The sequence below is a fragment of the Poeciliopsis prolifica genome, unplaced genomic scaffold (assembly GCF_027474105.1).
Source record: "Poeciliopsis prolifica strain line A6 unplaced genomic scaffold, Auburn_PproV2 SCAFFOLD069, whole genome shotgun sequence".
In the NCBI taxonomy this organism is placed as follows: domain Eukaryota; kingdom Metazoa; phylum Chordata; class Actinopteri; order Cyprinodontiformes; family Poeciliidae; genus Poeciliopsis; species Poeciliopsis prolifica.
Genome location: NW_026562444.1, coordinates 1,450,001 through 1,474,667, shown reverse-complemented (window position 1 = coordinate 1,474,667; position 24,667 = coordinate 1,450,001). Strand labels below are relative to the sequence as shown.

The following is a 24,667-nucleotide window of genomic DNA, read 5'->3' as shown; positions in this document are numbered from 1 at the left end:
CAGTTTTAGTCGTTTATTTTAGTTTTGTCTCTTCAGATAAAAAACTTTCATAGTTTTGTTGAAAGGCAGGAAACTGATGTGACCCGTTTTCTGAACCAAACGTCACCTGCAGAGGAAACAGCAGCTGCTCCACAGGGTTCTGACCCAGATGGTTCTGACCCAGATGGTTCTGAGCCAGAAGGTTCTGAGCCAGAAGGTTTGAGCCAGGAGGTTCTGACCCAGATGGTTCTGACCCAGATGGTTCTGACCCAGATGGTTCTGACCCAGATGGTTCTGAGCCAGGAGGTTCTGAGCCAGGAGGTTCTGACCCAGATGGTTCTGACCCAGAAGGTTCTGACCCAGAAGGTTCTGACCCAGAAGGTTCTGACCCAGATGGTTCTGAGCCAGAAGGTTCTGACCCAGAAGGTTCTGAGCCAGAAGGTTCTGAGCCAGATGGTTCTGACCCAGATGGTTCTGACCCAGAAGGTTCTGACCCAGAAGGTTCTGAGCCAGATGGTTCTGAGCCAGAAGGTTCCGACCCAGAAGGTTCTGAGCCAGGAGGTTCTGACCCAGGAGGTTCTGAGCCAGGAGGTTCTGACCCAGATGGTTCTGACCCAGATGGTTCTGACCCAGAAGGCATCATTTGGGTCGTCTGTTGTTCCGTATGCAGACGATGTTTGTTCTGGAATCATCGCTGCAGCTACAGAAACTTCGACACAAATGTTTTGATTTCCATCCGGATGAGTCCAGATTGTTGAGTTGGAACATAAAAACTGTAAAGTTTGGACCGACCCGTGTGTTCTGGTTCTGGTCCAGTCGGTCTCCCTCGTCAGAAAGAGACGCAGGATCCATCCCATCAGTTTGATGTTCAAATCTAAAATCCAACAGAAGCCGTTTTAATTCTGACTAATAACGTAAGTTGATAAAATAGCAAGAAAGATGAAATGTTTCATAGGGTCACATTTTTTAAACTATCTGAATGTTTTGATTGGCTGACCTCTGATCAGAATTGAAACTGTGCATGATGTTAAATGCCGTCCATCCGTCCGTCCGTCATCCTGCTTCTCATGTTCAAACTTCTGCTACCTGAAGAGATCCGTCTGTTTTCAGTCGTATCGATGCCTAGAAGAGCAGATGTTGCTCCTGGTGTCTGAGGCTCACCACTGCCCCCTGTTGGCCAGGCACGGTACTTCCTGCATTTTCAAGGCCCAGTTCAGATCAGAAAGACTAAACGTGTCCAACGTTCATTGGAGATGTCAGACTTAAAGAACCTTAAAGTAGAAAACGTAAATAAACTAGAACATTGGAGACATGAAGACAGACATTCAACTTCAAGTGGGAATTAGATTTTCTCTCATCGCCGTTAGCATCTCCCTTATCGTTACCTGTGAGGACTGCAGGTGAGGTCCTGCCTCAGCTGCCTGCAGGTTGTGGTCAGACGTCTGAGGATCTTCAAGGTTTTTCCTCCTTTTATTGTGACTGAAGCTCTGCACATGTTACAGAAATGCAGCTAACCGTTGGAGCATCTGTGGCGAGACGCCATGTTGGAAATAATATAACCCTAACGGGGCTGTGCACACCACCAACACGCCACCAACCCGCCACCAACACGCCACCAACACGCCATCAACCCGCCACCAACACGCCACCAACACGCCACCAACACGCCACCAACACGCCACCAACCCGCCACCAACACCCACCAACACGCCACCAACACGCCACCAACCCCCACCAACACGCCACCAACACGCCACCAACCGCCATCAACCCGCCAACACGCCACCAACACGCCACCAACACGCCACCAACACGCCACCAACACGCCATCAACCCGCCACCAACACGCCACCAACACGCCATCAACACGCCACCAACACGCCACCAACACGCCACCAACACGCCACCAACACGCCATCAACCCGCCACCAACACGCCACCAACACGCCACCAACACGCCACCAACAGGCCACCAACACGCCACCAACAGGCCACCAACACGCCACCAACAGGCCATCAACCCGCCACCAACACGCCACCAACACGCCACCAACAGGCCACCAACACGCCACCAACAGGCCACCAACACGCCATCAACCCGCCACCAACACGCCACCAACACGCCACCAACACGCCACCAACAGGCCACCAACACGCCACCAACAGGCCACCAACACGCCATCAACCCCCACCAACACGCCACCAACACGCCACCAACACGCCACCAACAGGCCACCAACACGCCACCAACAGGCCACCAACACGCCACCAACAGGCCACCAACAGGCCACCAACACGCCATCAACACGCCATCAACACGCCACCAATCACCAATCGCGACTTGATCGTGACCTCTTAAGTTTTTGAGCAGAAATAAATTGTCATCCATTCATGAGGATAATCTAAAAGCAGAACCAGATTTTTTAACCTGAATATAAAAGCTTAAAGTTTTCTGGTTGTTTTTTGCAGGTTTCTCTGTTTCATAAAATAAAACTGTTTAATAAATGAATTTATTTCTATTCATTAAAATATAAGACAATAAAGCAGTTTGGCTTTTAGATTTTTATTGAAGCTGTTGAGAAGTAAAACATGAATACAGAGTAAAGTTTGAATGAGGAAGCTGATGCTGGACCGTTTCCTGTCGATGTGAAACCGACTTGCTGCAGCTACTGCTGCTGCTGCTACTGTTGCTGCTGCTGCAGCTACTGCTGCTGCTACTGCTCCTGCTGCTGCTACAGCTGCTGCAGCTGCTGCAGCTACTGCTGCTGGTGCTGCTGCAGCTACTGCTGCTGGTGCTGCTGCAGCTAGTGCTGCAGCTGCTGCTGCCGTTTAGTTTCTCACTGATCTTATCTGCAGCTTCAGCTTCCTGCACAAATGTGGTCCAACTGATGAAACTGACGCAGGCTGAGCGGTGAAGACGCCGCAGGTCAAACTCAGGAGGAAACCGATGAACAGACAGTTAATCAGCCTTTGCTGGTTGCAACAAGATCAAACCAAAGAGAGAATAAAGCGGAGGACCGAGAGCCGCGCCGTGAGGGACGCCTGCTGTTTGCCGCCTTTCATGACACAAACCTGCTAAAATCATTAAACAGCAGATCAGAGACTGAAGCAAAACTAGGAGAAAAATAAAGGATTCAGTCAAATGACTGTTAAAAGAATGAATCCAACATTTTGAAACTTGTTCCTGTAAAAACTTCATGTCACAGTTTCATCCCAGTGAACGTATGAAGTCATGAAGTTAAATGTTTCTGGTCAAAGAATTAAAGCAGAAAGATAAACATTATATTTCATAAACAGAAACATCATAACCTCATTTCTCACTTGGTGATTTTCTTTTGCAAACTTTGTTTTGAGACATTTTGTAAGAAGCAAACAATTAATAAATTTAAGTTGATAAATCAGGAGAGAGTTTATGCTTTGGTTTTTTTCAGAGTCGCTGCTCAATTTAAAAAAATAAAACCCTAAAATTTTATTTTGTAACTTTTAGACTCCAGTTTCGTCCCATTTCTCCTTCTGGTTTATTTTTCATCAAATGAAGGAGATAAAATCTGCCGTGATGCTTCCTTTGTTCTGCAGTCGGTCCGGACGGCGGCTCACAAGGGTCACACAACCAGGGGTCACACGACCAGGGGTCACACGACCAGGGGTCACATGACCAGGGGTCACACGACCAGGGGTCACATGACCAGGGGTCACACGACCAGGGGTCACATGACCAAGGTTCTGACGGTCAGGATGGTGTTGAAGGCCACAGCTTTGGCGAAGATCAGCCGGACGCCGCTTATCAGCAGCACGAAGAAGTTCTGCTGGGCTTTCACTGGATCCAGACACAAACCAGGAAGCAGATCCACAAAAATATCATTAAAACAGGAGAGTGTGTCCAGGTGTAAACAGGTGTGTGTTCAGGTGTAAACAGGTGTGTGTTCAGGTGTAAACAGGTGTGTGTTCAGCTGTAAACAGGTGTGTGTTCAGCTGTAAACAGGTGTGTGTCCAGGTGTGTGTTCAGGTGTAAACAGGTGTGTGTCCAGGTGTGTGTTCAGGTGTAAACAGGTGTGTGTCCAGGTGTGTGTTCAGGTGTAAACAGGTGTGTGTCCAGGTGTGTGTTCAGGTGTAAACAGGTGTGTGTTCAGGTGTGTGTTCAGGTGTAAACAGGTGTGTGTTCAGGTGTGTGTCCAGGTGTGTGTTCAGGTGTAAACAGGTGTGTGTTCAGGTGTGTGTTCAGGTGTGTGTTCAGGTGTAAACAGGTGTGTGTCCAGGTGTGTGTTCAGGTGTAAACAGGTGTGTGTCCAGGTGTGTGTTCAGGTGTAAACAGGTGTGTGTTCAGGTGTGTGTCCAGGTGTAAACAGGTGTGTGTTCACTTACCTGGATAAATCCTGTCAGGTTGATCATCTGTTAGAGAAAAGCAGAGATAAAAAACTCCTGAATGTCGTCCAGAATCTTCTGAGCCGCACTGACCTTTGACCCTGCAGGTATTTCATACCTGTTTTGTTGCTGCTGGACTTCGCTTCGCCCAGCTTGCAGGAGCTGATGGTGTCGTTGCTGAAGCCGGGTAATAGTAGGTCTTGGTGGTTGCAGACAGGCGGGCCGGATTGGTTTTCACCGAGACCGGACCCCCCGTCGTTTCCAGAACCATGTCGCCCTCATTGGGACGGAAACCTGCTGCCAGACAGACATTTGGACCCGACTGGGACCCGACTTCCTGGGAGGAACCGGCAGGCTGCAGGCGACTGAGGAGGAAGAGGGTTGGGCTGACGGGGGAGCCGCCTGGAACCAGAACCGGGTCAAACATTAAACAGAACCACGATGGACTTAAAAACACTGCAGGGATTTTCAATAAAGTTATTCAAATAAACTTTAATTATTGATCATTTTCAGGTTTGGACAAAATGCCATGAAACCCAGTTTGTTTTAGAATTCATCTGATTTAATACATTAAACATTAAAATCATCATTTTCACTGTTTTCTGGCTCCAAGGTTTCACTGCAAAACAATCCTAAATATGAAGCTTTGATTTAGTTACATTATCCTGCATTAAACTGATCATTTTTTATCTGGTCAGTTTCATTAGCAGATTTTTTTAAAGCATTTTTTTGCATGTTACGTTGAATATTAAACTGCAGGTGATAATTTTCTGGTTTTGCATCAAGAGAAAACTAACAATAAAACAGAAACAAACAATTTATGGTTAAAAACTGATTTTGGTGATTTAATGGAAAAGTGGATTTTTACTTCCATAAGTTGATATTTATTCACAGATTGAATGAATATTCTGACAAACGGGAATAAAAACAAGTCAGTTTTAATTCCGTTTGTGTCTTTTACTCCTTTTCTGGGCTTCAACCAAGATTTTAAATATTGACATTAATTTATTTGTTCCATTTTATTAAGTAATATAAGCAGTTATGTTTATGAGCCTTTATGTTCTAAACCATTTTAAAAGTTCACAGCAAAATCCTGGTTTAGATAAATTACACACTGTATTATATTTCAAAGTTTGTTTTATTTTTTAGAAAGTAAATTGATGTAAATTTGTATTTTTGGTTTTTTATAACTTTGATGCACTTCAGGTTCAACTTTTCGCTCCTGGATGATAATATCTCCACTGTGAGCAAAACATTTACAGTTTGAGATGCAATATTTTTATTTGTATCATGTTTCTGATCTAAATTGTGGATTTCACTTTAAAATGACTCAATTATTCTCATAAACCAAATCAATATTTTTCTCAGACTCAGTTTCAGATCCAAGAGTCTAAAGTTACTAAAACATTCAGAGGTTTATTAACTCATTGCTTTATCTGCATCAATTAAATATATTTTGTCACTGATACTTTAATTCCACTATTTTGAAACATTTATTTTTGGATAGAAACTCTGCTGCCTTTATTCAAGCTTCTGGATGAAAAACACATTTTCTTAGAACTGTTTTCGTTATGTGCATTTAAAATGATCAAGTTGTTTTTTTTATAAAATGAAAACATTTTAAAGAAAACATGGAACAACTAAAGGCAAGGATTTATTTATCTGGAGTTAAAGCCACAGCACAACATAAATGTTTTTAAAGTTTCGGCTCTTTTAGACGCCATGAATAAATCAGAACATGCCTCACAGCGTTTCTGTCCCAAACGGTTCGTTTGGCTCGTATTTACAGAGAAACGACGAGTCCAGCTCAGAGATTGGAAGATAAAACATTCAAGTTTGAATCTAAAAATGCAGTAAAGGTTTGTGTTTGTGAGCATCAACCAGGCGGCGTGTTTTTTCTTACCTTGAGGAGAGACGGTGAGTTGGATCGGCTTTGCGAACGTCAATGCATCACAGTCTGACGGCCTCATACAAAAACCTGAGAGCCTCTTCAGAGGAGCCCAGCCAGGACGAAAATCCTCTTCCACCACAAACGGTGCAGATCTGAAACCTGGAGCATTAAATGAGTTTGTTAGGACTTTAAAGGGAGATTTTCACCCTGACAAGACTTTGATCAGAAGCAGTGCAGAGATGTGAGCAGAAGAAAAGTGAAGGAAAGTTTCAGGTTTTCTATATGAAGGAGCATGTAGAGAACTGACCTGAAACACAGCTTGGTTCCGGTTGTTTGGGTCTCCATGGGAGGCTTTGAGGGTTTAGCAGGTAGATCAGGAGAGCCTGGAGGTTTTTGTTGGGCTGTGTGTGCAGGTTCAGTCAGAGTGGTACCCCAGTTAACACGGTGAAAAACCGTCCAACAAAAACCTGCAGCAGGAAACCAGCTGAACACTTCCAACTGACAACTCTGCTGTTTCCCTCCATCATCATGTCTGAAAAACAATCAATACTGAACTGCAATATGAAACAAAGGTTGGATCTTCATCTCTACCAGAATATTTATTCACGTTTAGTTTGGTTACAAACTAAACGTGAATAAAATCAAAACTGATTTCAAAGTTAACCGTCATAAAACTGATACAGTGTCTTTAAACTTCTCAGGAATAAGTACATATTCAGGGGAACAGCACTGACCCATTTGTGTGGGTCAGATATGATCATCCACACAGAACCGATTACAGAACCGGCTTCAGTCAGCACCGAACTGCTGCTGTTACTCCACCAGGCCTGTAAGTGGCGCTAAACATTAAGTATGCAAATAAAGCAACCGCATAATGTCAGGGAAAAACAAAAACTTACTGGAGATTTGTAGAGGTTTCTGCTGCTGTACCAACACATCAGGGTTTCCTCCAGTGCATTGTAAGCCTGGCAGCCCGCCAGGCTTTACTTAAGCTACACCAGGCTTACCATTGCTTATTTTATTTTTTTATGTTTGCATTTTTTAAGACTTTATAGTTGGTGTTCAGATATTAATCTTCCAATAACACATAATCAAGAGATATTTAAAACTTTCCTGTCAACTTCAAACATTTTAAAAACACGGCGAGCCGCTGGATGAATGACGGCGCGCCCAGCCACCGGGGTCAAGATGTCTGAGACTTCCTGCTCTTGTGATGCTGAAACAGCCTGTTGAACTCTTCAGTGACCTTTAGCGCAGCCAGGGAACAGACTTCAGACTCTCAAGCCAATGTGGACGGCTTGGGAAGGACGGAGCTTTCTGTTCCTTCAGGGTCATTTGGTTCCTGTGACTCTGGGCTTTAAACTGGCTGTGAAACAGTCAGCTTGATTCTCAGGGAAGGTCAGATTTTTCTTACAAATTTCAACAGACAGCTTTCGTCTTTGGGTTTCGTGTGGTTTGGCAGGCGAAGTGGTTCTGTTGGGTCTTCCAGCAAGAACAGAACCGGCTTGTACTTGAATGTTTAAAAGTCCCCTTTGCTTCCAGTGGTTGAGTTTCAGTGTGTCTGGAACCTGGAGCAAAATGTCACGGTGAGAAGTTAACTTTAGTTAATGGATGGATGGGAATTGTAATTTCTCTGCCTGAAACCTCATCAGACAACATTTGACCGTATCTGCAGCGAGTGATGTCCTAAAGCCGGACCTCCACTCGCTGGCGTCTTCCCAACCTGCACTGAGACGACTTGGTGCTTTAAATCAGTTGGAAGCTTTTGCTCTACATAAAGTAGTTTTCCTGACTCCAGTAGCAGAAGAAACATTTAGTCTTCAGTATCTTTACTTTGTAGCAGAAGGAGCCGCTTTAAGTTGAAATGTTTAGTGTAATGCGGGTCATTGGGACACAACCAATCAGGTTACAGTGATTATGTCAGTAATTCAGTGTTTGCTTCGTCTGAAAAGAGTTTAGTTTCCAAAGTTCTGCATATTTAATAAGAATTGGAGGAATCAGAGAGCTTTGTGTTGAACATTGGACCGTCAGGTTCATCGTGAGGCTCAGAGGTTTTTGTCAGACGTTCAGGCTGACTTCAGTCACTGTGGTCCGTAAACACGCTGAGAAACACTCATACAAAAACTGTTGAATTGTTTCTCTATAGGAGCTTCGCAGCAGCAGCTGAAGGTGGTTTGAGGTTTTTCATATCGAATCGTTGTGGCTGGATTGAAGGGAGGAGGATCGTTATCTACTCCAGCTTATCACACTGCAAAAACATTTTGGTCTAGTTTCTAGAGAAAATAACTCGGCTCACCTGAAATCAGACTAACTAAAACAGAACTTTTCAGCTAGAAAGAGGAACTTGTTTCAAGAACAACTCCTTAATATTGACAGAAATGTACCAGTTCCATTGGCAGATAAATGAACTTCTAACAAAAAATGTCTTATTCCAAGTAAAATGATCTGCCAGTGAAACTAGTCCTTTTTCATCAATAGCAAGGAATGGTGTATTTAGACACACTAGATTACTGTAACGTAGTACACTTAAACCAAGTCAAAATATATTCACACTAGAAATTAGACCAAAATACTTGGTAAGACTGATATTTTAACTTCAGGCAGTCAGTGAAAATCTCTATTCCTTCAGCAGTAAAGCAGCTTGATCATAACAGGACCAGAAGGACCAGAAGGCAACAGGACAGGAGCAGGTTTCAGGTTTCAGGTCAAACTCTTGAAGGGATGCAAAAACTAATACTTCAAAAACTAATAAATGTCATTTATCAGCAGAATCCCTGCGCCGTTCCCATGTTTCCTGCGTCTAAAGATCCGTTCCGGTTCCCGAACCGAAGATCAGAGATCCGACCTTCAAATACTCCATCATGATTTGTGCTTTTAATGCGTCGACAGTTTTGTTGTAGTCATGTGGTGTTGACCACAAGTTCTCAACCATGAGCTCCACACTCTGACCCAAGTTCCTCAACATGAGCCTCATCATGAGCCTCATGTTGAGGCTCGTGATGAGGCTCATGATGAGGTTCATGTTGAGGTTCATGTTGAGGCTCATGATGAGGCTCATGTTGAGGTTCATGATGAGGCTCATGATGAGGTTCATGGTGAGGCTCATGGTGAGGCTCATGTTGAGGCTCATGATGAGGTTCATGGTGAGGCTCATGGTGAGGCTCATGGTGAGGCTCGTGATGAGGCTCATGATGAGGCTCGTGATGAGGCTCCTGTTGAGGTTCATGATGAGGCTCATGATGAGGCTCGTGATGAGGCTCGTGATGAGGCTCCTGTTGAGGTTCATGATGAGGCTCATGATGAGGCTCATGATAAGGTTCATGGTGAGGCTCATGATGAGGCTTGTGTTGAGGTTCATGATGAGGCTCATGATGAGGTTCATGATGAGGTTCATGATGAGGCTCGTGATGAGGCTTGTGATGAGGCTCCTGTTGAGGTTCATGATGAGGCTCATGATGAGGTTCATGGTGAGGCTCATGGTGAGGCTCATGTTGAGGCTCATGATGAGGCTCGTGATGAGGCTCCTGTTGAGGTTCATGATGAGGCTCGTGATGAGGCTCATGATGAGGCTTGTGATGAGGCTCATGATGAGGTTCATGATGAGGCTCATGATGAGGCTCGTGATGAGGCTCATGATGAGGTTCATGATGAGGCTCATGATGAGGTTCATGATGAGGCTCATGATGAGGCTCGTGATGAGGCTCATGATGAGGTTCATGATGAGGCTCATGATGAGGTTCATGATGAGGCTCATGTTGAGGCTCGTGATGAGGTTCATGATGAGGCTCGTGATGAGGCTCATGATGAGGTTCATGATGAGGCTCATGATGAGGTTCATGATGAGGCTCATGATGAGGCTCGTGATGAGGCTCATGATGAGGTTCATGATGAGGTTCATGGTGAGGCTCATGTTGAGGCTGGTGATGAGGTTCATGATGAGGCTCATGTTGAGGCTCATGATGAGGTTCATGATGAGGCTCATGATGAGGTTCATGATGAGGCTCATGATGAGGTTCATGATGAGGCTCATGATGAGGTTCATGATGAGGCTCATGATGAGGTTCATGATGAGGCTCATGATGAGGTTCATGGTGAGGCTCATGTTGAGGCTTGTGATGAGGTTCATGATGAGGCTCATGTTGAGGCTCATGATGAGGTTCATGATGAGGTTCATGATGAGGCTCATGATGAGGTCTCAGACTAACTGCAGTCACATATTAATGTTGTATTTTGCATCAGTTTGACTTTGATAAATAAAGAAGCTGACTTAAATAAAGAAGCCGAGTCGAGGAGAACACGGTCCACATTTATTTAAAGGCTAATTCCAGCAAATCTGAAAGTCTACAGAGACAAACACAAGAAGTCAAAGGTCAGACCTGAACCAGAACCCCAGGCTGATGTTCCAGCCCAGCAGGACCAGAACCAGCTCCGACCCGCTCCTCAGGTCCGCTCAGGCAACCCGTCTTCAGATGAAGCAACATGAAAAGCACGATCACAGAAAGTCTGAAGAAAACATCCCAAGGGAAAAAACACTGGTTTTTTTCCAGCTGGACGCTGGCCTGAACCGGGTCCAACCGGGTCCAACCGGGTCCGCTCTGACTGGATGGGAGACACCAGAACCGAGCCTCGAACTGCAGAACTTTCAGGACTTCAGATAAAACCAGGTGATTTTAGCTCAACTTTAAAACGAAGTGAGCAGAAAAAAACTGATCCAACATTATTCCTGATGGTTCCTGGAACTGTTCAGACAGAAAGAATCACTTTAATAAACCAGTCAGCAGATCAATAATTAATAATCCGCTGAGCTTTCAGAACCGTCTGATCATTCGATTGTTTTTTAGATATTTTCAAATGAAAAGTCACGTGACAAAAACTGCACCTCATTTTTTCATAACAGAATAATTACAATACTGTAACAGTTAAATAAAAAGTGATGTTTAAACGATAACAGCTGCAGGCGTCTGAAAGTTTTTAGTTTTTTATCCTGCTGGCGTCTCAGAGCTTCATCCTACTTAGAACCTTTTCTCCAAGGATCCAGAACCAGAACCAGAACCAGAATCAGAGGAGAACAGTTCAAATCACACTGAAATCCCAGCCAGCTGCAGAGCTCCGCTCTGTCCACCAGATGTCGCTGTTTAGCTCAGGGGCTGAAAAGCTCCAGGCTGATTTAGACATGGATCGCCTCCATCAGGACAAAAACCGTTGATATTTTGGGATTCTGGAGCTTCCTGGTCCGAAATGGAGATTCTGGTTGAAACATGACCTTCCTGGTTTTAGGAAACTTTCAGCCTTTCTAAAAACTCCAACTGGATCTGATCAGTGAAGCTTTTCAAACCATTTTGTTCATGTCATGCGATTGATTATCTCCTCTTTTCTAAAGCAGCCTGACCGAAGCTTTGTGTTGTTGGTCATCAGGGAGACGCTGCGGCCCGGCGGACCGATGGACCGACGGACCGGACTCACAGCAGCTGCTACTAAAACCAGGCAGAACCGGAACAGAAAGTAAAGGAGTAGATGCAGGTTCACTAAGCAAGCAGGTCACACCTGGAGTTTTTTTCTTCATCAGGTAAAGCATTCCAGGAAGTAGAGGCAGGAAACCCCGGAAGTATTCAAGCAGGAAGCTAACGGATGAAGCTGTTCACCTCGAGGGCGAGAAGCTAAAACTGCTACAAACAAATCACAAAATACAGTTTTTTTCTTTTTCAGTTAATATCTGGAATCTCTGTAAGCTAACAGTAACACTACTGGGCCGCCCTTAGCCCCGCCCACCGCGCCGCCCTCAGGGGTCTGAACCCTGGTTCAGCCCACCAGCCCCCCACGGTGCAGCTATGCCCATATATAATCAGTAGGTATTTAAAGAGCCTTCCTCCTCCTCCTCCTCCTTCACTCCAATGAAAATGAAAGGAGAGTCAGAAAGTCCAGTCTGGTGTGTCCGCCCCCGGCGCTCCACCTGGCCTCCCCTTAAACAGAACACCAGCCCGCCCTCGCCCCCCGTCTGCCTCTGGACCAAGCAGACGTCCAGGAGCTCCAACCTATTTCCCAAGAAGAAACCAGATTTCTGGGTGAGGGGGGGCGTCTGTCTGAGTCAGGGGGTCCGAGGTGTTGCAGGGGGGGTTCCTCAAAGTTCAGGTTCCCGCCGGTTGAAGGAAGCCGGCGGCGGCGTGGCACCCGGTCGCCCTCCGACGCGGGCGCCACCGCTCCTCGAACAGCCGAGAGGTGGGGTGGTGATTGAGCCTCGTCGGGGGGTCGCGTCGCCTCCCCAGCCTCCACCGGCCCTCGCCGCTTTAATTTTTTGAGTGTTTGGTTCCCTCCGTTCCTCCTGGTGGTGGTTCGTCCGGACAAAAGCGCCGCCTCGCGCTGCCCTTCAGTGCGGCGGGTTCATGGCGCCGTGGCCTCGCTGCAGCTTCTGCTTCTGCTGCAGGAGGAGCTGCTCCAGCGCCGACGGGCCGGGCTGCATCATGGAGCTGGACCAGATGGACTGCAGGGAAACATGAGCATCAGGAAGCATTACTGGACGTCACATCAATATCACAACGCATGGAAAGGACAAGCAGACAATAAGATCTGAAAAAGGAAAGTTTACCTGTTGTCAAAAGGACAACCGCTAGATAATATCTGAAATTAGGTTTCAGTTTTATTTAAGGACTAAAGGTTTACATACAAACACACACACACCCTGAACCTCACACACACACCCTGAACCTCACACACACACACACACACACCCTGAACCTCACACACACACACACACACCCTGAACCTCACACACACACACACACACACACCCTGAACCTCACACACACACACACACACACACACACACACACACACACACACACACACACACACACATGCACTCAGGGAGGGACCTTACAAATATGTGTGTGTGTGTGTGTGTGTGTGTGTGTGTGTGTGTGTGTGTGTGTGTGTGTGTGTGTGTGTGTGTGTGTGTGTGTGTGTGTGTGTGTGTGTGTGTGTGTGTGTGACTCAGGCTCTGCTGCAGTTTGATGTTTCAGTTCGGTGAACAATAAGTCAGACGGTCTGACAGATCAGCTGATTACATATCTGATCAATACGCTGCGATCAGAAGATCATTTATTAATGATCAGAAAATGAACAGGAAGCCATCAGACTGAATGTTTGTAGCGTTGATGTTTCTGATGCAGCTGGACTGACGGACGAGACGCCGAGTCGTTTTTTAACAAACCGCTGGAAAAGAAGTTCAATAAAACATAAAACTGCCTCATGAATATCTCGATGTTCTGCAAATGAATAAGTCATCAACTAGTTCAATACTTAGTGAGATTTTTTCCCTGTTAGATCATAGAGTATAAAGATAAATTTGTTAACTATTAAAAGCTGTTCATAGATTCATGGATATGTTAGATTTTATGTTTTTAAACATCTTTCCTCAGCTTTTAGGTCCATCCTGCACCAGAACCGTCTGGTTTTATGGGCCTCACTGGGTCTGCAGTAACGGCTGCGTCAGCTTCAGCACAGAGGAGAGCCGGTACCTTCAGGCTGTCCAGCAGCACGGTGGAGGACGACTCCTCCATGGGAGACTCCTGATTGGTCCAGGAGCTCCCCGCCGAGCCGCCCTGGTGCCAGCTGGAGTCGGGCGCCGCGGCGGAGGCGGCAGCTGGGAGGTAGTCCAGCCGAAGCCGGTCCCTGAACGCAGCATCACAAAGGAAGGAAACACAATAACTTGATTTTCCCACAGGCGGAAAATCAGCAGCAGAAACAGGAACAGGCATAAAGCAAGATAAACTCATCACAATGGATACAAAGCAAAACTAAAAATATTATATTGGACAGAAGGGAAGAATCAAAAGTAGCATTTGGTCCAAGGGAATGAGTTTGTCACAATATCTGCTGAATAACTAGAGAAGAACGAAGAGTTTGTCATTTCAACAGGAAAACAGATTCACACAGTAGAGCCTGTTGTAGAGCCTCAGATCACCACTGGGGGTCACTGCAGCACCACAGCTCAAAATCAAAAGGAGTCTGGACAGGAAATGAAGTCAGAGCGCCAACATCTGAGCACGACCAATCGCCTGATGTTTCCAGCCTCTGCAGGGACACAGAGCAGCAGACAGCGGTCCACCCAGAGGACGGGAGCCTTATGTTTATCCCCCAACCCTGAAACTCACCCGGTTTCTCGGCTTTCCATCGGTTCACGACCCGCCGGTCCCGGCTGTCCGGAGTGCCTATGGGCCCGAAGTTGGAGAAGGAGGCGGCCCCGTGGTTGTGGGTGGGGGGGAGGAGGGCAGGCTGCTGGGGTTGGAGGAGTGAGGGGATTGGCTGGCCGGGGTGGAGTGGTCTGCCAATCAGAGAGCAGCATGGTTAACGGCGCCGCAGTCGTGAGGGAACACCTGGGCGGCCGGACCGTACCTGAGCTGGCAGGGAGGGAGGGGGACCAGGGGTTTCCCTCGAACAGGGAGTACAGGGAGGGCTCCTGTTGCATCATGGGAGCGTCGGCCTTGGAGCTGGGCGGCAGGTTTTTACCGTACGCCTGACTGAAGATGCTGTTCTGGGTGAAATCCTGCAGAAACACAAAACATGAACAGAGTTCCAGAAATGTTCTGAACCGGGTCAGATATTTTGTTTTCCTTTACACCGTTTGATTTCTCAGATGTTTCATGTTGTCAGACGGATTCAGCTCAAGTCATTTCTATTTTCTTCAGAAATCAGACAGGAAATGTGTTATTTATTGATTCAATAAGTTCCTCCATTTAGAAACTTTATATCTGCAAAACACAATACAGTGACAAACGCAAAGGTGTAACTTGAGGCTGACCCAAACACAGAAAGGCAGACATTAGGATGGAATGACGACCTGAAGCTGGTTTCATTTATTCAGTTTGTTGGATGGGCTGAAAAACTGTGAGAGAGAAGAGCTGGTAGTTCAGACGGAGGTCCTGACCTGCATGGGGAAGCCGGCGATGGGCAGCAGAGACGACGACTGGCTGACGGCCTCCTGGCTGCTCTCCATCCTGCTCTGGTTGGGCAGCTGCAGAGACGGAGGGCAGACTGAAAACCATAACCCAGCAAACAGGAAGTGACACGTTCATCCGCTCAACACCGGCTGATCTCATCTAACTGTCTGGATGTTAGGAAGACCGAGGAAATGAAGGAGAAAATAACTTCAGTTTCTAGATCTACAAAGAAAACAGCGTGGAGGGGGCAGCATGCTGAGCAGCTGATGAGGAAGAGGAAGAGATGGCTACATACAAAGATATTTGGTCCAGCAGAGCTAAGAGGGCCGGCCAGCGCCTGGAAGAAATCAGGAGGCTTAGCAAAGATCAGCTCCTCGTCCTCCTCCAGGTCTGCTAGAGTTTTTAACAGGTCAGGAGGGAGGAAGGGCGAGCTCTTGTCCTGGTGAGAGAGGAAGAGCAGGAGGAAGAGGAGAACAGAAACAGAGCGAGCCAGTAAGAACAGTGGAAGAAGGAAGAGTTTCACTAAAAGCTCCAGCAGGTTTTATCTGAGCGGCAAGACTCTCAGAGTGCAGTTCCTAAACTGACCAGCAGGTGGCTAACGCATTCTGCCAGGAGGAGGGGAAGCTGCAACACAGGAGAGAGAGGAAGAGAGAGAGACAGAAAGACAGCAGGGTCTTCTGTCAGCTGACCTCGAATGCAGGACCCCGGGGCCCCGCGGGGCCCTCCGACTCCCTCTTCATGCGCTCCGCCATCAGGGCCAGCCCCTCCCCCATGCGGTCCATGCGGTACGACGGATCCCAGTAGAAGTCCTGCATCTTCACGTCAGGGAACTTCATCTTCTTGTCCATGTTGGAGATGTGAGGCTGGGGGCCCGGCAGCTGCTGTTCGTACAGCTTCAGGGTCTGGGGCCCCCATGAAGAACTGCTGCTGCTGCTGCTTCATGGACATCTGCAGGGGGGACAGCTTCTGCAGCGCCGCCTGGGACTGGCTCCACATGGCGGCCGGCTGGTCCTGGACCTGCATGAACTGTCAGAGAGGAAACGTTCAGGAAGCCGCAGAAACCTGCAGAGACTCAGAACAGAGTTAACCTGGAAACAACAACGTTACTGAGACGTTACGTCGTCCTGGAGCTGCTGCTAAGGCGGCGGTGAAGCGCGCGGCGGGTGGAGCGGAGACACGTGCAGAGAAACAGAACGATTGGCGCTTCGGCTTTGCACCGCAGGTTTATAAAACGTGACAACTTCATGGAGAAACTGCAAAATAACGATAGGAACCATCCCAGTCGCACCACATGTGGCAGAGTGCATCATTCACAGGTCAGCCAGGGTCAGAGCAGACACTTCATGTTTAGGATCACTACATCAAGCCTTAAGTTGGTGTGATCGATAACTTATGTTGAAATGTTTTCAAATACATATCATGCATCCCTTCATTCGGACCGAGTGTTAACATAATAACAGAATCTCCATGGACAGTTGTCTCATGGTACAGCTGACCCTGAATCCCAACAACTCACCGACTCCTTCCCTAAATCACAGAAACTTTTTCCTATCAAGTATGTTCTATATTTGTACAAGTCGATAAAATTCCTCCAGGCAGCCCAGCGAATTAATGCAAGGATAAATTAAAAATATGCATCACTGGTTCAGCGATGATGTCAGCAGACCTCAGCCTCTGAACGCGCCGCCAGTCGGCTTTCAGACGCCTTCCAGTCGGCCGCTGAGGACAGCTGAACGAGGCGTTTAAATCGGTTTAACGAGTCACCCGATCCATCTCTGACTCGGGTCAGGGTCGGCCGCCCCTACCTGCTGCAGCCCTGGGTGGTGCGGCGGACTCTTGCCCATCCCGCCCTGCTGCCCCGGCTTGGTGGGGGACTGCTGCTGCTGGCTGAGGGCCTGGACCTGCAGCTGCACCGACTGCTGCAGGGCCTGCTGGGGCGACGGCTGCTGGGCCGAGGGGCCCTGGCTCAGGGGCCCCTGGCCCGAGGCCCCCGGCCCCGACGGCCTCTGCTGGCTGTAGGGAATGTGGGACTGCTTCCCGGCCTGGCCGGCCGCCTGCTGGTGGACGGCCGACTGCAGGAAGGAGGCGGGGACGGACACTCCGGCAGGGAAGGTGAAGCCCGGGTTCACCTGGATTCCTGGGAACGCCACCGGGGGCGGGATCACGTAGGCCGAGGGCGGGAAGTCTGCGGAGAAACAGACAGGAAGTTAAATCTGCTTTCCTTTCACAGTAAAAGACTGGCAGCGTCTAAAACATCCTGACCAACGTCGACCAGCTTCCATCAACCAGAACAGAGACTTCCGGGTCTCGGTGACCCGGTTCTGATTCTAATCCTCACCAGAGTCAGAGGTTCTGTTTGGCAACTGAACCAGGTCCAGATTCAGAACCACAGGCCCAGTTCAAACTCTGAACGGCTGGACTGGTGCTGGATGTAACAGTAGCAGAAGAACCTCTCTGGGTTAGAAAGGTCATTATAGAGGTCAGACTAGAGGTCATTATAGAGGTCAGACTAGAGGTCATTATAGAGGTCAGACTAGAGGTCATTATAGAGGTCAGACTAGAGGTCATTATAGAGGTCAGACTGGAGGTCATTATAGAGGTCAGACTAGAGGTCATTATAGAGGTCAGACTAGAGGTCATTATAGAGGTCAGACTAGAGGTCATTATAGAGGTCAGACTAGAGGTCATTATAGGGGTCAGACTAGAGGTCATTATAGAGGTCAGACTAGAGGTCATTATAGAGGTCAGACTAGAGGTCAGACTAGAGGTCATTATAGAGGTCAGACTGGAGGTCATTATAGAGGTCAGACTAGAGGTCATTATAGGGGTCAGACTAGAGGTCATTATAGAGGTCAGACTAGAGGTCATTATAGAGGTCAGACTAGAGGTCATTATAGAGGTCAGACTAGAGGTCATTATAGAGGTCAGATTAGAGGTCAGACTAGAGGTCATTATAGAGGTCAGACTGGAGGTCATTATAGAGGTCAGACTAGAGGTCATTATAGAGGTCAGACTAGAGGTCATTATAGAGGTCAGACTAGAGGTCATTATAGACGTCAGACTAGAGGTCAGATTAGAGGTCAGATTAAAGGTCAGACTAGAGGTCAGATTTTTCCACATATCTGTTTTTCATTGCTGTTCTGTGTTGACATCACTAACTGGTTTCAGTTGAGCTTACTGGGTCTGCTGGGCAGCGGTGGAAAGCTCCGGGTGATGGATGGGGATGAACGGGACGACCGGTGGTCTGGGTCTGTGTGACCGGAGTCTTCTTGACCTCTGACACCGGAGTCTTCCTCAGCTCCGTCTGAGCCTTGACCTGAGGGGGAACAGCGGTTACTGCGCGGACCAGGAGCCGGGCCAATGACAGAACCAGATCGGTCGCGGTCCGACCTGCTTCCCGACGTCGGCCGCTTTCTCGTGCGCGGCCTTCTTGACCTCGCTCTTCCTCTTCCCGTCCCTCTTGGGCTCCATCTTGGCGGCGGCCGTGCCGTTGCCCTTGGGGAAGTCGCGGCGCTCCTTGCTGAGCTCTTTCAGCGGCTGGACCCGGCCCGGTTCCCGGCTCTGCTCCTGGGCTTGATGTTTCTCCTGAAGGTGACGACGGGCCGCTCGTTGCCGTCGGACCAGGAGCTCTGGGTCTTCCCGGCGGACAGCACCGACTTCAGGCCCGAGTTCCCGCCGTCGTTCAGCGTCTGCTCGCCGTTGGACGACTCCTGCAGCACCGGAGCCTCCTTCTCCTGCGGCTCCTGGACGGCCTCCTCCGGGATGTCGGTGAGGAAGAGGAGCAGGCCGTCTCGTTCACCTGGCACCGGATTAGCCTGTCGAGACGGGACACGTGTTCGGTTCTGGCCCGTCTGGGTCTCAGACGCACCGTGAGGCGGCGAGGCGAGTCTCACCCCGGCTGGCTGTCGGCGACCCACTTCCCCAGAGCGACGAGCCGCTGGTGGCGGGCGTGGACCGGCAGGCCGTCCCGGTCCACCAGGATGCCCTGGTGACCTTTGGTGAAGTCCAGGCAGCGCAGAGCCGGCCGCAGCGCCAGGAAGCCCTGCAGCTCAAACTCCTCCGGCAGCGGCAGCGCTGTGGGCGAAACAAACGCAACCTCAGGACCACGACCACAACATTTACCGTTCCCACATTCAGAACCGTCGACCGACGTCCACTGCTGAAGAGCAGTGGACGTCGGTCGACGGTTTCCTCTTCCTCCGGGCCGCACCTGAGGAAGAGAGAGGTCTTCCTCCCTGGGCTGGAAGCTGTTGAGGATGGACACCAGCCACGGCCAGACGCTGCGGAGACACAAAGGACACGTTCTGGTCTCAGCGGTTCAGACGCTGTGCCGCATCAGCAACAGGAAGCTGGACTCACTACTTCCTGTTTTCCACGGCAGCTTCCTGGAAGATGCTGGTCCTCAGCTTCAGCCAATCCAGAGACAGCTTGATGGCTGGCAGAGGACACTCCCCCATGATGTCCTCACGCGGGTCTTATTGAGCAGAATCCGGCCGCACATCACACCCAGGAAGGACACTGAGGACACAGGAAGGACACTGAGGACACAGGAAGGACCAGAGGAGACGGGAAGGACACTGAGGACACAGGAAGGACACAGAGGAGACGGGAAGGACACAGAGGAGACGGGAAGGACACTGAGGACACAGGAAGGACACAGAGGAGACGGGAAGGACACTGAGGACACAGGAAGGACACTGAGGACACAGGAAGGACACAGAGGAGACGGGAAGGACACTGAGGACACAGGAAGGACACAGAGGAGACGGGAGGGTCGGTGGTTCTTACTGAAGAGTCCGAGCAGCTGGAACCAGCTGACCTGCTGCTCGGCGCCGCTTGGTTCTCTGCCGTCGGCCGTCAGATCTCTGAGGTGATGCAGCTCAAACAGGTTGATGACGGTGATGTGGACCAGCTGCTGGGAGCTGAAGGCTTTCTGCAGGATCAGCCTCTGCACACAGAGACAGAGAGAGAGAGAGAGAGAGGCGATGACGCCGGTCCAGGTCCAGACCCGGCTGGTCCAGCTGCAGGTGTGCTACCTGGAACTGCTCCTCCAGTTTCTCCCGCAGAGCGTCCAGCTTGTCCAGACTCTTGCTCAGGTAGACGTGTCCGTGGAACCGGATGAAGGCTTTGATGAAATCAGAAACGCTCCACTTGGTTTTCACGTCGTCGCGGCTGTAGAGACACAGAGGAGCGCTTACACAGTATTGAGACGCGGCGTCAGAGCCGAGTTGGGGCCGGGTTGGGCCGGTACCTCTCCAGGGCCTTGGACAGGGCCTTCTGCAGGTTGGTGGAGGCAGCAGGGAAGGGGAACTTGACGGCGATGCTGCGGCAGTAGTAGAAGATGGTGGTGAGGTGATCGCCTTTGGAGGAGGCCAGGATGGCCAACTGGTTGTAGGGCTGACCTGCAGACCAAGCACAAACATGGCCGCCAAACATCAGGGCCAGAGACTACAAACATGGCCGCCAAACATCAGGGCCAGAGACTACAAACATGGCCGCCAAACATCAGGGCAAAAGACTGCACCCAGATCAGGGTCACAGGAGAACCAGAGCCAAAGCCCAGGTTCACCCTGAACAGGTCCAAATCTGATACCGAGTCGCTGAAACTGAAAACACCTCAACGGTACCAGAAGACCAGCAGGACTGACCAGCACAACCACCAGAACCAACTGGGTCTGGGGTGGACCCGGTGCAACTCACCGTTGGACGGGACCAGCTGGGCCGCATGTCTGTAGTACGACTCCGCCTGGCTGGTCTGATTCCGTAGCGAGCTGAAAGAGAAAAACACAGACCGGGTCAGTGCGGATCAGAACCAGACGGCGCGCGGCGGTCCAAGGTTCTGCTGACCGATGTCTCCCAGGTGGACCAGGCAGTGCTGGCAGATGTAGGAGCAGGAGCTGGGCTGCGGCGTGACGATGGCGCCGCCGCTACCCTGCCGGTTGCTGATGATGCCGAGCTGAGACGATCGGACCCGACACGGCAGGTCCACGTTGAAGACGGTGCAGAGTTCCTGCAGCAGCTGCAACACAGCAGCAGCCAATCAGACGCAGCTACTCAGCACCAGAACCGGAACCGGAACCGGGTCGTACCTGGGTGTAGAAGCCGCTGGCGGCCTCAAGGAACAGCGACAGGTTGGCCTGAACCTCGCTGCGGTTCGGGTTGGTCCGGTTCTTAGCCTGGCTCTGCAGCGTGGTGATCTGGTTCTTGAAGGCGTGGTTCCACCTACAGCAACAGCAACCAGATAGGTCAGAGGTCACCAGAAACAAACCCAAAGTTAGCGAAGTTCGTTTCATTCCGGAAGGAAAAAAAAGATCAAAGAGAATAAAAACCTTCAGCTCAGTTCAACGGTTAGCGCTAACTGCTGCTACCAACTGCTGCTGTTAGCTGCTGCTGCTAACTGCTACAACTGCTGCTGTTAGCTGCTGCTGCTAACTGCTACCAACTGCTGCTGTTAGCTGCTGCTGCTAACTGCTACCAACTGCTGCTGTTAGCTGCTGCTGCTAACTGCTACCAACTGCTGCTGTTAGCTGCTGCTGCTAACTGCTACCAACTGCTGCTGTTTGCTGCTGCTGCTAACTGCTACCAACTGCTGCTGTTAGCTGCTGCTGCTAACTGCTGCTAACTGCTGCTGTTAGCTCCTGCTGCTAACTTCTTCTTCTGTGGTTCTGAACTGTCGTCATGTCTCCTGGTGATCAACCAGGCGATGATAAAACAAAGTTTTCTCATGACTCATAAAACTTGCTGGTCCTGAACCTGAAACTAAGTTATTTAAAACTTGCTAATGGTTCTCAGCGCCAAGCCCCGCCTCCTCACCAGGTGAACACAGGTATGGAAGCTGCAGCGGCCAAAACAGACAGACTACCATCAACATGAACAAAGTCTGCTGACGACAAATCATAACGTTGGTGTTTCAGACCAATATAAAGTTAATGATATAATAACACATTCACAAAGAACAAACTTTAATTTCTCATGAACATTTAACTCTGAAAGACATTTTAAATAAACAAACAAAAAATAACAAATAAAACAAATAATCAGGAAACAAAATTATTCTTTAAAAAAAGTTTATCACCCAGTTTGTGGTGCTAAGAGAAAAACAGTGTGTGTGTGTGTGTGTGTGTGTGTGTGTGTGTGTGTGTGTGTGTGTGTGTGTGTGTGTGTGTGTGTGTGTGTGTGGCAGCAGCTTACAGGTCCTGCTCCACCTTCTTGTCCAGAGCGTACTCCAGGTCCGTCACCAGCATCTTCTGGTAGAGGTCCTGCAGCGCCTGGCGGGACGTCCACACCTCTGCTGCCCCCAGCTTGGAGTCTGGAACCCGGAGAGGAAGAGGAGGGAACTGAGCTCCAATCGGACCAGAACCGTTTCTGCTGACGTTCTGATCAGTTGGTGATGAAGATCGACTCCAGCCTGTCAGGTTTTTGGCTCCCTTTGAACTTTTCCTCCAATTCACTTAAATCAACATTCAACGTTGAGTTTCTGCACATTTATAAACAACTTACATTTTTATTAGCACCTAAATTATTTTTAGTAATATAAGAAATATTAAAAGTTGAAATTGATCAAAATAAAAAATATTTTCCTTTGAAGCTTCAAAACTGAAACAAGCCGTTTCATTGGCTGTCAGACATCATGTGACTGTGACGTAAACAGGAAGTCCATCAGCTTTTCATGGACATCAGTTCAATGAAACTGGGTTTGATAGAACCCATCCGGACCTAAAAGTCCAGTAAAGTCTGCACAGCTTCAGTCACAAAAATCTGAATAATCTGTAATAAACCTGAGATTTGGCAGAAAAATGTCCACCAAGATGTTGAGCTTACAGCAGATTACTGAGTCATAATCCAGCAACAAACTCAAAGTCCATCAAATGAACCAATCAGAACCTGATCCAACTGGACTGAAGGGTTCTGGGGAGCCAAACTAAAACTGAACTGGTCAGGTCAAAGGTCATCAGAGGAAATGCAGGTCGTCTGTCTGCAGAACTTTAACTTCAGGAATCTTCAGATAAGTGAATAAAGAAGATAAATGTCTCTACAAACATGTAATAAACATGTTTATTACGTGTTATAACATGCCTCCGAACAGGTCAGACCGGACACACCTGCACCTGTAACACGTGGCTCACCTGAGGACCAAGTCTTTATTCTGGGTGAAATCAAATTAACCAATCAGAGACCAGAACCAGATAAAAAATGGAGAAACTGGATTATGCTGGTCAATCGATGAATAAAAACCAACTGAACAGAATAATTGAATTAAAATGTTTCTCAGTGAAAAGCAGATAAATGGATCAAAGAGCATTGATTCCTCTTTTTAATCACTTTTATTCTGTATAAAGTCTAAAACATCAGAGTCAGTCCCAGGAGCCAACATGTTGAACCACTACCAGCAAGTCAGAGGTCAAAGGTCAGAAAGCTGGGTAGAGGTCAGTAAGCCTGATGGTTCAGCTGATCGTGTTTGTTTTGGTTATGAAATGATTTGCTCAGGTTTTCACTGCTCCTGTTGATCAGTGCAGGAATGAAACGTTTCACTGCATTCAGGCTTCTGATGGGTCCAAAACTAACTAACTGATCAATTCTCAATAATTAATTAAGCCCGTCTGATGGTCGCTATGGTAATGCTCCATGAAGCCGTTTTAACCTGCTGGACGCCCAGCAGGAAGTAGACGGAGCCCGGACAGGTGTGAGTGTGACGGAGCAGACCTACCTGTCATGTCAGCCTTCAGGGCCTCCGCCTGGCTGCTCGGATGTAAACAGAGAGGAGAAGGAGGTTAGAGACACACAGCAGGACCCGGGATTCACCTCTTCATCGCACCTGCTCCTCTTCCTCCTCACTAAAACATTTAACAGCTCAGATCGCATGTCAACATGAAGCCAATGGGCTCCGGCTACTTTTGGGTCCAAACCATAACCAACCGCACTGTGAGGCTTCCTAAAGATGAAACTCTTCCTCTCCGTTGTTATTAACTCTGACTGTGAGCAGACAGAAAGTCTGACACGACGGTTTCCAGCTGGAGGAAGTTCCAGTCCAGTAATTACCCCATAAATGTAGCAGTATCGATGCTAACCTGACAGCCGCAGAGAAGCTAACAGGCTAACAACAAACAAAACCGTGGATAAAAACTATTAAACACAAGTTAATAGCTTGTCTGCCTCTAACCACAGATTAACTCAATATCCAACATTAGTGGCTGAGAATGAAAGCTGCTGCTGCCTCTCATCACAAATATATGAAGCTAACGCCTCATGATGCTAGCTAAGCTAGCTCCAGGCTAACAGCCGAGCAAAACAATCCAGCAGCGGGGAGAAACCTGCTCCTTCCCGGGCCTCCAGAACCTCCAGAACCACCGGAACCACCGGGGCGGGACTCGGAGCCCAACTCACCGCAGGTACTGGGCGCAGACGTTCATTCTCCCGGGTCCAAACCGGTCCTTTAAACTACGACTGGTCCCGAAGCTAACTCTCCTCCAGGCGCCATCATGTTCCTGTGTGACCTGCA

The 24,667-nt window shown here is 48.7% G+C and overlaps 1 protein-coding gene and 1 pseudogene across 1 annotated transcript; one reads left to right on the top strand and one right to left on the bottom strand.

Moving 5' to 3' along the window:
* Positions 1–492: 492 nt before the first annotated feature.
* Positions 493–2,338, top strand: LOC129351662 (uncharacterized). The gene is made up of 2 exons (XM_055020607.1): positions 493–641; positions 1,465–2,338. The coding sequence occupies exons 1-2, from the start codon at positions 493–495 to the stop codon at positions 2,336–2,338; spliced, it is 1,023 nt and encodes a 340-aa protein (XP_054876582.1).
* Positions 2,339–10,517: 8,179 nt separating this feature from the next.
* The window catches only part of LOC129351765 (nonsense-mediated mRNA decay factor SMG7-like), a 14,177-nt pseudogene continuing 27 nt past the window's right edge, over positions 10,518–24,667 (bottom strand).